This window comes from Lemur catta, chromosome 7, assembly GCF_020740605.2.
Source record: "Lemur catta isolate mLemCat1 chromosome 7, mLemCat1.pri, whole genome shotgun sequence".
Taxonomy (NCBI): domain Eukaryota; kingdom Metazoa; phylum Chordata; class Mammalia; order Primates; family Lemuridae; genus Lemur; species Lemur catta.
Window position 1 is genome coordinate 65412373 of NC_059134.1, and position 13105 is coordinate 65425477.

General features: G+C 40.4%; 1 protein-coding gene across 2 annotated transcripts in view; it reads right to left on the reverse strand.

The window, feature by feature from the left end:
* SBF2 (SET binding factor 2) overlaps window positions 1–13105 on the reverse strand; it is a 397036-nt gene that overhangs the window by 6059 nt on the left and 377872 nt on the right. For both annotated transcript variants that reach the window (XM_045557501.1, XM_045557500.1), the window contains 5 exons: window positions 8850–8976; window positions 4243–4370; window positions 3015–3248; window positions 1833–1937; window positions 197–390 (listed from right to left, as the gene is read on the reverse strand). In XM_045557501.1, coding sequence (XP_045413457.1) covers window positions 197–390; window positions 1833–1937; window positions 3015–3248; window positions 4243–4370; window positions 8850–8976 — 788 coding nt within the window. The remainder of the gene's footprint in view (window positions 1–196; window positions 391–1832; window positions 1938–3014; window positions 3249–4242; window positions 4371–8849; window positions 8977–13105) is intronic.

Sequence of the window (13105 nt, forward strand, 5' to 3'; positions counted from 1 at the left end):
AACCACAGATAACTACAACTTCTTGGCATTGTTTTTAACTGAAATTTTGATTTGTCTTCTTCAAAGAACCATCTAAAGCATTAAACAAAGAATTAAAGCAAATACATTTCAAGTTTGCTTATTGAAGGGCCTGCGGTTTAGCCTCAGGCAGCGTGGGGAGAGTCTTCAGGACGCCCAGCAGGGCTCAGCGTGTCACCTGTTTTCATCATTCTTAGATGTGTACTGGCTATAGAGCGTGGCTGCTCTTCGTTCCACTCCATTGGATGGGGGGATGCTGGCATTCTGCTCCTCCCCCGTGCTGCTGTCTGGGAGATGCAGCAGAGACCGCTTGTGATAGGAAGGTAGGTTGGTAGACATAATTCCTGGGGACCCCGACGGGTGTCTTGGGGACTAAAAGAGACAGAACAGGAGCTAGGAAAGCTTTACAGACACTTTAAGCCACTGACTCAGTAATTTCATTTATTAAAATTTACCTCAAGTAAAAAACTGGACTAATGAACAAAGATGTACGTACAAAGACATTTATCCTGGAGTTGTTTGTAATAGTAAAAAACTGGAAACAACCTACATGTCCATTATTAGGGGACATTGAAAAAATTATGGTATTTCCATACAGTGGAATTCTAGACAGTCATTAAAAATGACAATGCTGCTTTATACACAGTGATAAATGGAAGGACATGTATGCCAATGTTGACCAAAAAAGAAAGCAGCTTGAAAAATAGCATGTATAGTAAATCCCTTTTATATGACAAAACAAGTTTGATAGCATAGTGGTTTATTTCTAGGTTATAAATTGTGGGTGATTTTCATCTTCTACTTTATAACTTTCTGTGTATTATCTTTAAAAAAATAAATATGCTTTACTTTCATAATCAGAAAAAAAGTCAAGAAACTTATTTTTATGAGAAAAAAAGTATTGGGGCATCAGCCAACTGTGGTCTGATAACAGCTCCTGAGTTGGCCTTTGAAGACCAAAGAGACAGCACTGGAGAAGGGCCCCTTTTTACCACAAAGGTTTTCTTCTACACGCCATTTTTCTTGATCTCTCTGTGACATCTGACCCTACTGACCTCTTCTTCCTGAAATGCTCTTCAGAACACTCATCTGTCCTAATTTCCCTTCTGCTGCATTTGGAGCCAATCTGATGTTGTTTGAATGGTGGCTCCACCAATTGCCAGCTGTCTGAGCTCTCTGTGTCTACTCCCTCAGGCAGGAAGTGGAACACCACTCTCTCACCGTGGATTAAATAGGACACGAATGTGTGTGTGGTATTAAGCGCAGTCCCTTGCACATATTAGGTGCTTGATAAATGTTTCTTAAATCAGAAACAAGAAATGGGGTGTGAGAAGCAGAAAACAGAGTATTTGGTTCTAAAATATTTTTATGATAAATGTTTCTTAAATAAGAAACACAAAAGGGATTGCGAATAACTGAAAGTAACATATTTTGTTGTTTTAAAATATTTTTAATTTCTGTCTTTCCTTATTTCTCTGGAACAAACTTGGTCTTAGCATTCCACTTCTCCCTCATGCGGTAGAAGATCAGCGGAAACCACAGAGGCACTGAGATAGAAAAGAACCTAGTAATTTCCCCTGGATTCAGGGCTCTGAAACATAAGTATTATGTCACTGTGGTGAAGTGAGACACTCAGAAAGTATTCAGTCATTTGGAACTTTCTGCCCTGGACCCCCAGGGCATGATTCCTCCCTTTTCGTCCTTCCCTCTAGCCAGAAAGCCAGCAGGGTCCTGTTATCTGTGGCAGTGGGCCCCACCTGACTTAGCACCCTCAAAAAGCTCAGAAGCAGCTCTCAAAGGCATTGCCAACTCACGCGGTCTGCTCTTGGTTCTTCTTTAAGGTCCACTGTTACCCTTTCCCACAGCTGCTGCCACTTCTCAGGGGTTTGGTTCAATTTATGCTCCAATTTTTCAATCTCCTGCAAAGAAATGGAGTTTTCCAACAGATGAGTATTTCACAGAAATTAGGATGTGCCTCAGAGCCCCATTGCTTCTGCACTGGGCCCAGATGAGTAGCGTGGCCAGAGGGCAGCTGAGGAGAATGGTGGACATGGACCTCCGAGGTCTCCCCAGTTAGGAATAGTGGTGGGAGCTCTAGCTGGTGTGCTGCACTGTGGCAAAGATGGTTTATTGGGGCCTATAACCAGGCCTTTCTGCACAGAATAGCTTATCCAGTAAGACATGAAATATGTGTATCCCAAACACCTTCACCCTTGGGCAGCCCATGGGAAATCTGATGGCCAAGGCAAAAGATCAAGCACTGAGCCAACCCCAATAGATGAGCTGCATCAGAAGTCTGTCCTTGACAGAGGGGCCCCCTCATTCTGATGACTCAAACCAGATATGGAAAGAATAAACCAAGAAATGCCCAAGGAAATGGATATCCCTTCTGACAGAGAAGCTGGAGATCAGAGCAGCTGCCTCTGTGAAAGTATGATCACTGAAGCATCCTCTTCCTGGTCAGAAAACCAGAGGGAGAAGACTCTTCAGGAACTGCCTGACCCATATCAGGGCTCAAAACCATTCCTCAGGGTGACTACTGCCAGGATGGTTTCACTCCAGAATATTTCTTGCATAAAGAAGGTGGCTGGCAGTACTCCCATCTGGCCATGCACTACCCACACTTTGACCAGAGGAAGTAAAGCACCCACAAAAGCCATAGCCCAAGCTTGACTCAGGCTGTGCGGGCATCTGAAACAGCTGGGAAGCTGCCGGAAGGAGTAAATTGCTCCACTTGCTCAACTGCTTCCTTGTAATGCTGGAAACTCACTTTTATTGAGATTTTCTTTAAGTACTTAAGCTTGGTACCCCACTAATGTGAGAGAGCAAATCTGGTTTTTTCATACTCCAGGAGTACCTCTAATGCTAGTCCAGAGCAAGGAGAACTATGTTCAGAACTTTGTGAACCAGTCTTAGCTTAGCCTGGTTCCTTTGGCCTCATGTGTCTCTGGGGCCTACGGTGCCCCTAGGTGTGTATCTGTACATGGCTGACTTACACAGAAAAGGCTGGTGAGAGCATCGGGCTGAGTACAGCTGACATCATCGTAGCACGGCCACACTGTTCTCCTCTGGCTCTGGGGCCCAGCCCCTCCAGCCAGGTCAGAGTCCTCGGAGGGGAAGTGCCTGGGGGTCGGCATCATCCAGTCATAGGAGGGCCCTGTGGACAGGGTCTCCTCTGTGTAGTAATCCCACTTTCTGAGGCTGGAGACATTTACATTGGGCTTCAGGGCCTGTTTAAAGAAAACTGAAATATAGTTTCATCTTCACCCCAAAGTACCCCAAGCTTACTGATAGGCCAGCCCCTAACATTTGCAGGGTCTAGGGCAAGAGTATGAATGGAGGTTCAAATGCCATATGCCTAAATATTTAAAAGTTATACATCAAGATAAACTATTAAATAAAACATGTTCTAGTCCTCCTACTTTGAGAAATATAACTTCCTAGTGACCCGGAAGTCCAGGTTCAAATAAAGAATTCTTGGATTCCTCAGAATTTTATACTAGGAAGTGTTGGCACTAGAGGAGCTGGCCCCAGCTCCCATTCCTTGGCCTGACCCCCTTCTCCTCCCACCCCAGCTATATCTTATATTCTAAGGGTCTTGCTTGAATGTTTGTGTATACCCCAGCCCGTGAAGCCAAACTCTGCCCATTCCCTGCCAAACAACTACTTCTTGCCACCTCTGGGCCTCAGGACACATGCACTGGGTTGAGAGACTGACTCGGAGAAGCAGCCTGGTGAGTAGCTTGAGTTTGGGCAACGAATGTCGAAGTACCCAGAACATGGTTTAGATGGAGGAACATCTAATCATGTACCTTTAGCTTCTTATACTCCTCAGGAGGAGGATGTAGTTGAATGAAGGCCAAACTAGGGTCCTATGCATGGGGACCAGGGCAGGAGCTTCTCCTAAAGTATTTTATATTTTTCTGCTTAGACCACCTGTTGGGATTTCAAATTCTGTTAGTTCTTTCTTCCTGGGGAAAGCTGCCTTGCTTTTTGATTCTCAAGGTTTGGGAGCCAGCTCCTAATTTCTGTGGCAAGAATTTGGTGAATAATCTCCATTTCTATCACAACCCAAATCCATAGTGTCTCAAATTTTAAATAGCTTTTGGTATGAAACCTAGTACACTGTTTATAAAAAGCTTTAACAGCTTAATATACTAAAACTAAGGAAAACTTTAACACAAAGTATTCAGAAAATGAAACATGAATGATTTCTTACTCTACCTCTATTTCCACTGGTGAATATAAATAGTTAAAGAAAATGGGACTCCTCTTGTGCATTCTGTCAATACATTCCCAAATACAAATTCCTTTCTTGGCATGCTTGTCTCCTTTATCATCAAATAAAGTTCCTGTAAATCCAAAAACAAACCCAACACAATGAAAGTTAAATAAATTAACATTTTACCTAAAAGTATGATGTATGTGGGCAGATTAAAAAAGTGGAGTATTTCTTATGGCTCTAAAAACAGCAACATACACACAGAAACCTTAGAAAATAACTGCAAAGCTAAAGATAGGAATGAATTTCACAGCTACGTGGAAACAAATCAAAATGAAAGGAAAATATCTGATAAGGTTTTCCTAGGCAGTTAGCAGTATATCATGACTCTTCCAATCTATATCTTGGATCTGTGTCTAGATTCAAAGAGGTCTGTGCCAGGAGACATTCTACACATTTTTCAAGAGAAAATGGAAGGACTTGAGTTGATTTGATGAAACTAAGTTAAAAACATAATTTTATGTTTCTTTTTTAAGTTGTTGATTGTTTATTATGAAGCAATTTAAAGTGTTTTCTTGCTTAGCAGTTTATGTATACCACAAATCATAGTCACTGAGACTCTAGATGACGGAAGGCTGTGGTCTGCATCCTTGGGTGACTTGAAAACAAAAGCAGAACTGAGAAGGGTACTTCAGGGATTTTCTGACACAAGCTTTGTACCTTTCAAACACTCACTCTATTACTAACATGACCCTACTTTGTTTTTAATAGGGAGCAAGATGTGTCAGGGTGAGGAAAGAGGTATTTCTTTAAAAGGACAGAAGGCTGTCTCTCTTAGCAATGCCGTCTTGCTTTGAATTAAATGACTTAGTCAAAAGTCAACAAATATTTTACCAGTTTATCAAAAAAGAATGTCTCAAGCCCAAAGTTGTACAAAATTCTACAATATGTGGGGATCCCCAAGAGTAATTAATGTTTTCTTCTCTACCTTTTACCTGTAGGGTCCAGTGCAGTGGTTCTCAACCTTGGTCACATTAAAAAGCCAAGGGCTTTTAAAAATCCCAATGCCTAGGTCTCACTTCAGACCAATTAAATAGGAATCTCTGGAGATGACCCTAGATATTAGTCATTTTAAAAGTTCAAGTGACTCTAATGTCCAAAGTTGAGACTGCTCTAGGAGTTAGAGTGAATTTTTTTTTTTGGTAGAGACAAGGTCTTGCTATGTTGCCCAGGCTGGTCTCAAACTTACAGCCTCAAACGATGCTCCCACCTTGGCCTCCCAAAGTGCTGGAATTATATAGTTGTGAGCCACTGTGCCTGGCCTGGAGTGGATTTTTAAAGTCACCTCATTTATGGCTCCACCTGGGGCCTTGAGGCATGGATTACACTGCAGGGCCCTGTGGTAGTCAGCCCCAGCTGCAACAAGCTCTGGGCACCTTTGCAGACAGGAAGAGAATGGACTGAAACCAGAAGAGAAGATGCAGTACCTGGCCCTCCATTCCTTAGGGCAGCACTCCCTCCTGCTTCTCAGCCATGCTAACACCTGGTAATTGGAACCAAGTCCAATGGACTTTTCTTATAATGCCCATATGGAGGGCTTAGAGCAACATGTACACATATAGGGAATACCTTAAAAATAGCTTGAGTCATCAGATAGCTAGTGTGAAATCCTATCAAATTACAGCCCTGTAAGCCAGTATGTGATATTAATCTTCTAGGACACAGGAGAGTTCATTGTGTTTAGGCTTTTCTGATGAAATCTTTAAAGTTATGACTGATGAATTCCACCAGCAGTGGTTGAGATTCCTACTCTCCAATTCTTGATCTTGGCAGGTAGAGGGTAGTTACCACAGCTGTCCCTGTGTAGGCCTGATAACTAGTGTGTCTACCCAAACCTAACAGGAACAGACTTCAAGTAGGCAACGCATTCCGGACTAAGGACACAAACCAGGCTTCTTTAATGCTAATTAGGTGGGTGGCCTAATATCCAGAGAGAGGGCTGGATAGGTGGTCTGTGGACACTTCAGACTTACCTTCTAGGATTCCAAATGTGTATTTATGTGTTTTAAGAAAAAAACATGTCTAGGATACAGCATGAAAATAATTACATTTTCAAATAATCATGATAATCTTTCAATATACTCTAAACATATCCTTTTATCCACATTTTTTTTTTTTTTTTTTTTGAGACAGAGTCTCACTCTGTTGCCCGGGCTAGAGTGCCATGGTATCAGCCTAGCTCACAGCAACCTCAAACTCCTGGACTCAAACAATCCTACTGCCTCAGCCTCCCAAATAGCTGGGACTACAGGCATGCGCCACCATGCCTGGCTAATTTTTTCAGTATATTTTTAGTTGTCTGGTTAATTTCTTTCTATTTTTTAGTAGAGACGGGGTCTACGCTCTTGCTCAAGTTGATCTTGAACTCCTGACCTCGAGTGATCCTCCCGCCTCAGCCTCCCAGAGTGCTAGGATTACAGGTGTGAGCCACTGTGCCCGGCCTCTCCACATCATTTTATTTAATCTTTTCAATAGCTCTATGTGATAAGCAGGGCCACTATCCTTGTTCAGTTTTTTAGATGAGGAAACTGAGGCTCAGAGAGATGAAGTAATTTACCCAAAGTCACACACATTTTCTGACCCTTAGGCCAGTGCTTTACCCATTGGACCCGGGGTGGTTCTCAGCCTTGGCAGCATAGTGGACTCACCTGGGGAGCTTTAAAAGCTGTTAATGCCTGGGCATACAGATTCTGATTTAGCTGGTTGAGGGTGTTGCCTGGATGTTGGAAGTTTTTCTTTTTTAATTAATTAATTTATATATTAAAAAGCTCCATAGATAAAATTCTTTTTATTAAGCCAGTAATAATATATCAGTCAAAATCCAATAAACATAACTCATTAAAAAGGGAAAGAAAGAAATGTATTAATCTCATTTATGAATACTGTTTCAGAAATCTTAAATAAAATATTAAGAATCCCAGCAGCATATCAAAAGAATATTACATCTTGAATAGATCAAAAGAGAAATTGGAAGATCACCATAGATGCTGAAAAGCCATTAGATAAAATTCAGCATCTAAATACACAGGCACTTCTGTAATATGATTAAAAACAGAAGAGTGAAGTTTAGCTCCAAAATCAGTATCATGCATAACAAGGAAATACTAGAAATCTTCATATGTAAGTCAGCACAAGATAAGAATCTTTGGAAGTTTTAAAATCTCCCCAGGTGATTCTAACGTTCAGTGAAGTCTGAGAACTGCTGTGCTAGACCTTGTTTCTCTAATGAAGAGAACCATCATCTGCTACAGCAGAAGCCTTGGTCTTTGGCCACATCTGCATGCTGGTAAGGTAATTTTCTGGTCAGCTTAATTTAGCAAAACAAACTGCTCCATTTAAAAAACAAAAACAAAACAACTCAAGAGGCAAACACCTGTACTTCACTCACACCAATATTTGCACATGTTGTTCCTTGTAGTGATAAAGTGACAAGGTGACTCCCCCAGGTACAGGTCAGTTCACTTAAGGCCTGAGGCAGCTGTAACCAGCTCTACTTAATACCGTCCCACCACACAAGTGGTTAAGAAATTAAGCTTTCTGATTGTGATGTGAAGTCATCAAAGATCGGGAAGTATAAGCAAAGTGGGAAATGGTCTCGCCAGTGCTGCTTCCCTTACCAAAAGTATGAAATATCATATGAGACGATTTCAACAGCATGCCTTAGAAAGTAGTATTTCCTGATTTCAGATTTTAAACCGAGAACATCAGTAAATATTTTCTTGCAATTGAAAGAGTCCTCTTTATGATTACTCCAGTAATAGAATAGTGTACTGAACATAGCTGATTTTTTTCTTTACTTAGTAACAAAAATAGTCGTGAGTATCCTCCCATCCCCTCCTTCCAGTAACAATAACAAAAGTAAGAATGTAAAATCTCCTTGGGAAATGTTTTCACGGGGGCTGGCTGACTTTCAGAATCTACTCTTTACAACTATTATTACTATTTAAAATTTCAACAATGATAATGATGTCTAAAATTTATTGAGTACTTACTATGTGCTAGCATCTGTGCTGAGAAATTTCCAACTATTTCCTCGTGTGATCATCATGGCCCTAAGGGGGTGAGTGCTATTATTTTAAAGATAAGGAAACTGATGCTCAGAGAGGCACCTAATTCCCCCAAAGTACTCAGCTGGTAACTGGCAGTGCTGGGAATTAACCCTCGTCTGTTTGCTCCAGAATGCAGGGCCTTAACTGCTATTCAAATTGCCTCCAAGGGCAGGCACTCTTCCTACCAGATTATACCAGGCTTGGAAAAACTATCAGTAAAATGTTTCTCATAAAACAGTGATATCACTTTGAGGTATCAAAATAATAAAGAGATTCAACTTTATAAAAGTGCTACAGGAATGACCACATGCCGTCGCTAAAAGCTAACATAGCACATACTCTCAGAATCTGGGCACTTATTCATATACACTTTATATTTGTAGTTCAGAATTAAACCCTGACTCTGAGCTTGTCACACCTGGGGGTACTTACATTATCAGAGTTTTCGTTAAAAACATGTAAAAGTAACAAAAAGATGGAACAAGTGCATATAAACGTACCGTGCTCTAATCTTTCATAGTCTGAATCCAGGAGAAATGTTTTAAAGCGATTAGACACATAGTGGAAAGCCAAGAACTTTAAGTAATAAAGATTGAATTCAAACTCAGTTGGATACTGGTTGTGAACCTGAAACACACAAGGCAAAGAAAAGAGTAAGAATCAAACAGAACAAAAAGTGGATGCCATGCCACTGAATGCTGACCTGAAACTTGCAGGAGACCATTCAGTCATTCATTTGACAAAAACCTGAATCCCTACCATGAGTAGAGATGGGAAGGGAACCAGCTTTTCTGAGCACCTACTGTGTGCCAGACACCATACTAGGCGTTTTTATAAACATAATCTCATTTAATCTCTACAGCATTGCAAGAGAGGCTTTATTATCCCCCTTTACAATCAAGGAAGCTTAGGATCAGCAAGATTAAGATATTTATTTACCCAATGTCATTCAACAGGCACTAGTCAGTCCAAATTTGAACCCTGGCTTGTTAGGCCTCAAGGTCTGTCCCCCACTCACTATATTACACTGTGCTAAGCACCCGACATATATCAATTAACATACATTATGGTTTTTACTTTGTAGGCAATTGTGGTGTGATAGTGTGAAATACAAGAGAAATTGTTGTTTATAGAAGTTTGGCAATGAAAGGATTGAGAAAAGAAGGTGGTGGCTTTAAGGGGACAGCAAGTGACGTTTCTGGACAAAAGAAATGTGTGCATGTCTGAAAGCAATTGAGGAGGAGCCAACAAAGAGAGAACAAATTTTAGAAAAAGAGCTAATAACTAAGCAAATAAGGTAGGCCCTGGAAAAGCAAGAATGATTGAGGCTAGGGCCCAGATATAGGGACCAGCTTTGGAAGTAAGGAGGGATGGAAGAGTAGATATATTTAAATGCCAAGGGAAAGGGGAGGAACTTATGCCTTTTAATTTTTCATCAATTAGTGAGGCCACTGGACATAGGAATAAGGATGAGAGAATGGTATGTGGTATGGCAAAGCTTGGAATGGTCACTGAGCTATAGCATCGTTTAGATAAACTATATACAGTCTCTGTGGAGCCATTTCACATTGGCAGAAGGTAGGCTCCCCAATACACCTAGCAATGTCCTTCTATATTGCTCAAATAATCTCTCATGACCAGTTAGAAAATTTTGTTTGGTTAAGTTCCAGTCATCATTGTACTTGCTTAAAAGCTGTTTCAAATGAACACTAAAGGCAAGCTGTCTAAAAGTCAGCTTTCCTCTCCATGTTTAGTTTGGCACTGTGGCCTCACACTTGGTCAGCTGAAGTGAGCAGGCATGTGTGTAATATGTTGATTGTTCAATGGACCAGTGGGAATTTAAAGTCATGATCTGGATATCATTGATTTATCAAAGTTTATCATCTGGTTAGGAGTCTAGATTTTCTGTGAATGATTAAAGTTTTCATTTTTCTACATTTTTTATTGGCTTTTTAATTGAACTAAAATTTTAATTCATAAGCAATGGATTTTAGGAAGATGCATTAAAAGAGTTCAACTCCTATGCAGTGGGGCTGCATACCATGGAACTGCTTCCTTGATGTGGCCACTGGCCTTCCTATTGCATCAGTTCTCCACCAGACAGAGCTTTCCATGGGACATTGTGACATGGCTCTGAATAGCTAGGTAGTAGGTTTTTAGAACCCTAAGCATTTGTATTAAGTAAGAATTTTCTCATCAGTGAAAATGAAAGGATCAAATACCATGGGTTTCCTGATTACGCTATATGAGCAGCTAATTATAAAGGCTAAGCAAACTTGAAGAATTTATAGTTATAATTAAATAAAACTTAAGGATCAACATTATTTTGTAGCATTGTAACTGGGCATAAAAATAAGTTCATCTAAGTGGTTAGATGAACTTATAATTAGCAATACTTTCTTCCATTTCTGTAATAGAAAATAAAATTTTAAAAATATCTTTTCTTTCGTTGTTTTGTTAGCCCTCTATGTGTTTGTCTTTGACTCAGCTGTCAACCGTGTTCCCTAATACAGCAATTCTCATTCAAATACTTGCCCTTATTGATACATATGCACACCAGAAGGCAGCCCCAGTTTGACTCTCCACTAGGCCTGGTTCTCTGGCATTCCTACTTCTTAAGCACTGCTCAGTCCACTAGTTTCTTGAGTTTTCCCTCAGTCTGTCCTTTGATGTTATACAAAGCTCTCTAGTCTGAGCTCTTGCTTTGGAATCAACAGCCCCACCTCAAGGAGCCAGTGTGCACATGATGGAAAGGAGGGTGACTCAGGTTGTGGCTGGAGGGACAGAAGGGGACAGTCCAACTGTAGATGGAACTTGGTTTGCTAACACCTGAGAGTCTTGGGGAGGCGAAATCTGGAGTGTGCTCAGGTGGGGTGAGCTCCAAGGACAATTGCCCCAAGAACCCTTGGAATGAACCTTCAGTAGTCCCAGGCCAGCCCCTGGCTCACCGCTTCCAGGGGAGGAAGGGCTCAGAGTTCTTTCTATTGATCCAGTCCACAATATATTCTAAAATCTCTTTTAAGAATCTTTATTAAATAAAGCCTCAAAATAACATTTCTCTCAATAATTATTCTGCATAGAAGGCACGTGCCTCACACATACTTCTATCTTTTCCTTGATTATTCTGAAATTTAATATACTCAGGAATGTAATTCTGAAGATTCACTTCTGAGGTAAAGTAGAACAGAAATGATAATGAATATGACCTTAAGTTGAACTTACAGGCATTTCAGGGAGATTGTATGCTAGGATTAAAAGTGAAACTCCTCTACAAGTGGAAAAATGCTTTCACAGCCTACTGTACTGGCCTCACCACAAACCTTGCCCTCTACAATTATGCTAGCAAGGTTGGACAATTTTCCAAGGCCTCTTGCACTTACCCTGCTGGAATTGGAATTGGTATTTAGAGAGCACAAAGGTGTGAGTTCTTGGGGCACTAGTGTGTGTGTCCTCCTGTGTGTGCCACAGTGGCACCTGTAGTTTCTAACTGCTTGGAGTTGAAAAACAATCTGTCCCTAAACTGGGGTTAATGATTAGGTCTACTGGAAGTGGAAGAGAAGATGCAGAGCAATTTGTTTTTTATTCTTCTGCAACAGTTTAAGTAACAAGCATGTGAGAATTTTTTCAATGGAAAAAGAAGATTGACCTGAATGCTGGGTTAATTAGTACCTAGATACCACATTTGGAATCCCACATTAAGAAACACAAAGAATTTTCTGAGATATCTTTCTACCATAATGTACAAAGAAATGAGGAGATGACTGAATTCACAAGGCAAGCTGGTGCTTAGCTTTCCAGTAAGCAAGAAAAATCACACTTTTTTCATTTAGTCCTAAAGCCCAGGGAATCAGTTTGTCCAGTTCATGGGCTTCTTTTCCTCTTGGTCAATGGGACTCACCTAGACTCTTCCGCTGTACCACAATCCACATGCTCTTTCTGTTAAGTGTTGTATTAACAGAAATGAGCTCAGGCCAGAAGACTTCCTCAAAGGACTTACGATACAGGGAATGAGTGAAGGTTTAGGGGTTTTTTGGCCCCTAAAGATTTTTTTAACAGCTTAATGAGGCACAGTTGACCTACAAAAAGGTGCACATATTTAATGTGTACAAGTCAATAAGTTTTGACATATCTATACACCTGTGACGCCAAAACCACAATCAAAGTAATGAACATATCATCTACAGCTCCTAAAGTGTCCTTGTGTTCCTTTTGCCTCTTTCCCTGTACCTCCCTCCTCAAGCAACCCCTCATTTGCTTTCTGTCACTACAGATAAGTTTGCATTTACTAGAACTTTATATATATATGAATCATAATTATGTATTTTTTATCTACTTTCTTTTACTAAGCATAATTATTTGAGTCCATTCATGTTCCTGGGTTATTAGTAATTCATTCTTTTTTATTGCTGAGTATTTTCCATTGTATGGATATACCACAATTTGTTTATTCATTTACTTGTTGGTGGACACTGGGTTGTTTCCAGATTTTTGGCTATTACAAATGAAGCTGCTCTGAAGAATTATGTACAAGTCTTTGTATGGATATAAGCTTTTGCTTCTTTTGCATAACTGCCTGGAATGGAATGGCTAAATCATATCGTTGGTGTATGTTTAACTTTTTAAGAAGTGGCCAAAATGTTTTCCAAAATGGTTGGACAATTTTATATTCCCACCACTGGTGTTTGAGAGTTTCAGTTCTCCACATCCTTCTCAACACTTGGGGTGGTCAGTTTAAAAAATTTCAGCCATTAAAATA